We start from the raw sequence: 3,293 nt of genomic DNA, 5'->3' as shown, positions 1-3,293 counted from the left end.
GACTGTAATTCTTGCTTGATAACTGTTTTGTTATGTGTAATTTTACTATGTTAAAATGAAAGCCTTTCTTTTTTGTTTAAACAGAAAAAGGGGAAATGATGGAGGAGGGTTATCTGTCTATTGTGTTATTTTCATTGGTCAATAAAGAGACTGCCTTGGCCCCTTGATAGGACAGAAAATTAGGTAGGCGGAGTAAACAGAACAGAATGCTGGGAAGAGGGCTACGAGGCAGACGCCATGGAGCCAGCCACCAGGTCAGACATGCTGAATCTTTTCCGGTAAGTCACTACCTCATGGTGCTACCATGAGATTATTAGAAATGGGTTAATATCAAGATGTGAGAGTTAGCCAGTAACTAACTCTCTAGAGATAATGGGCCAGGCAGTATTTAAATGAATACAACTTATGTGTTATTATTTCTGGGGCTAAGCTAGCCGTGCAGGAGCTGGGCAGGATGAAAAGCAGGCCTGCCCGCAACTCCTCACTACACATAAAACAAAAGGTGATACCCTCAGCATCATGCAACTGGATCTCCTCCATCAGAATGCATTAATTCTGGTGGATTGGCCTTCTGCTTTATCAGCTGAAATCTCATTGAATAATCTTGGGGCCATAGATAGCACTCAAGACTTTACTAAACTTTTCCATTCATAATACCTGTTGTCTAAGAAAGTTTTGCATGATTTCAGTAATGAGTAGATGAACTAGGTATACAAATCAAGTAGTTATTGTTTCTTCCTCTAAACTATCAAATTACCCAATCATGAAAAAGGTGCATAGCCTCATGCTGTACAACCACATATAGGACATCACATAAAGAAAGACAGTAATGAGAGAAAAATAGCATCTCATGAAAATGTCTCATTAATTGTGAAATCTTAAGACTTCTGTGCATTAACTGATATCTTCCATCTAAGAAATATTGCATACTAAATCAAGTACCATAAAAATATATTCATATGAATACAACAAACTAGTAAAGCACAGACAAGAAGAGTTATAAAGTTATTATGTCCCCCTGAACTACCAAAATCCCAAGGCCTATAATCATAACACCTTATCTATTTCAAAATAATGAGTTCTGACATTACAATATTAAATGAAATTCATCTTGGGAGGCGTATCAAGGGAAAGAGAAATATGAAGGTTTAATTTATGCAAAGTTTACAATATACTTACATTAAAATGCATTTATCTAATCAGGAATCATGTACAATGAATGCATGAAATAGGAAAAATTTAAAAATAAGGAAAGTGTAACAAACAAGTAAAAATTGTTGAATTAAATTTTGAACACAGAGTTTCTTATAAATTTTTGAGACAGAGACTTGAAGTGGTTAAACAAAATTTTAGTGTGTGTTTGTGTATGTGCATGAGTGTACTCTGAGTCGGGTAGAAGGAAACTTAAGATTTTCACATACTAAGCATGTACTCTATCTAAACAGAGTCATTCTTGCAGGTTTCATGTCCACCTGAACACCTCTGAACTAACTTGTGCTATGTGGAGTATACATAGCATTAAGGTGTTTCTTCGCAACATAACTCCCATCATCACCGTCCACTCCTGCCTACTGCCTACACACAAACACAGCTTGTGCATCCTATGATCTTTCTAATGATATCTGACCTGGGAACATTGGACAAGAATCACAGGGATGTTTCATTTATTCAGCTCTGAGTGAGACATTCGAGACCACACCTTGTGCATGGCACTTTTCATCTCACTGTTTCTCAGAGTGTAGATTAGAGGATTCAGCATGGGGGCAATCACAGTGTAAAACACAGAAATTTCCTTATCCTTGTTCTCACTTCCTGCAGGTAGAACATAGGTATAAATACAGGGCACAAAAAATAAAACTACCACCATTACGTGCGAACTGCAGGTTGAGAGAGCTTTGCGGCGCCCTGCAGATGATCTTCTTCTCAGATTATACAGAATGAGTACATAAGAAGCAAGTAGTAGAAGAAAAATGGCAATGACCACAATACCAGCATTAGCAATTACTAAAATGGTAACAACGTAGATATCTTTGCAGACCAGTTTCAAAAGAGGCTTGACATCACACAAGTAGTGATTGATGTGGTTGGGACTACAGAAAGGCAGACTGAGCACCATGAGAAGTAAAGCAGTAGAGTGCCAGAAACTCACTGCCCAGGCCATAGCAATCAGCACATGACACCTCTTTCTGTTCATGATTATCATGTAGTGCAGGGGTTTGACAATGGCAACATAGCGGTCCAAGGCCATGGACACCAGGATGAAGATTTCTACACCGGCCAACAAATGGGCAGTGAAGAGCTGGGTCATGCATTCATTATAGGAAATGTTCTTTCTTGTAGCAACCAAGTCCCTAATGAGCCTGGGAACCACAGTGGATGTGTAGCAGAGGTCCATGAGGGAAAGGTGGCATAGAAAGTAGTACATCGGTTGTTCAATTAAGTGGCTGCAGGTGATGGTGATTAGAATGATGAAGTTTCCCATTAAAACAGCCAGGTAACACAACAGGAACAAGAGAAAGAAAAACAGCTCAATTTGTTTATTTTCCCAAAGGCCTATGAAAACAAACTCTGTGACATTTTTATGATTTTCCATGAACTCTAGGTGGGTACAAAATGCTGAATTGAAACTAAGTTCATCCGAAATTTTAAAAAATTAATGACACATTTTTTATAGCATTTTTAGTTTTATAGAAATTTGAAGATTGAATAATAATCATTATATTTAGATTTTTTAACAACATTAATTAGTTCCTTGAGATAAAATGTATAATCATACTCCCAATATTTTACTAAATATTATTAATAACTTTTCTCTACCTAGAAAGTTTAAAAATATTTTGCATATATTTTTAACTCATTTAGAACCAATTGAGTTCTGTTCTGATAATCATTCTAAATGTGAAGAATTATAGAAATAGCCATCTAAGCAAATAAAACACATTGTTACATAAGAAGCATATCTAAGTGCTGAATATATTTCCTGCTTCCATTCTATTATTTCCACTGTAATATTGTCCAATAACAAGAATTCTGCTCATTTTTCTTCCTCATGAATAAAAAATAATTATATTATAGTTTTTATGGCATTTATTAAATATAAAATATTTCAAAATTCTTTTCTCTGTATGTCATATACAACTTATCTATAACAACTCAAAGTCAAAATTAGCATTTCATAAATCATGTGGAATCAAAAATCATTTTCCAAAAGGTGCAATGCTCTTAAAATTACACCAGTGAAATAGCCTGAGTTAACTGACAAGACTTTCAGGACTTTTCTTTGGATATTTCTA

General features: G+C 35.6%; 1 protein-coding gene across 1 annotated transcript; it reads right to left on the bottom strand.

Annotated features, from left to right (window-relative positions):
- Nucleotides 1-1,601: 1,601 nt before the first annotated feature.
- On the bottom strand, nt 1,602-2,593 carry LOC148122456 (olfactory receptor 4P4-like). Its single transcript, XM_087903895.1, is given in 2 exon segments — nt 1,602-1,666; nt 1,669-2,593. Coding segments are annotated over 2 exon segments (990 nt in total).
- Nucleotides 2,594-3,293: the final 700 nt, after the last annotated feature.

The sequence above is a fragment of the Myodes glareolus genome, chromosome 3 (genome assembly GCF_982192425.1).
Source record: "Myodes glareolus chromosome 3, mMyoGla1.1, whole genome shotgun sequence".
Lineage (NCBI taxonomy): Eukaryota > Metazoa > Chordata > Mammalia > Rodentia > Cricetidae > Myodes > Myodes glareolus.
The sequence above is the reverse complement of the archived record's forward strand: the minus strand, read 5'-3'. Positions and strand labels throughout refer to the sequence as shown.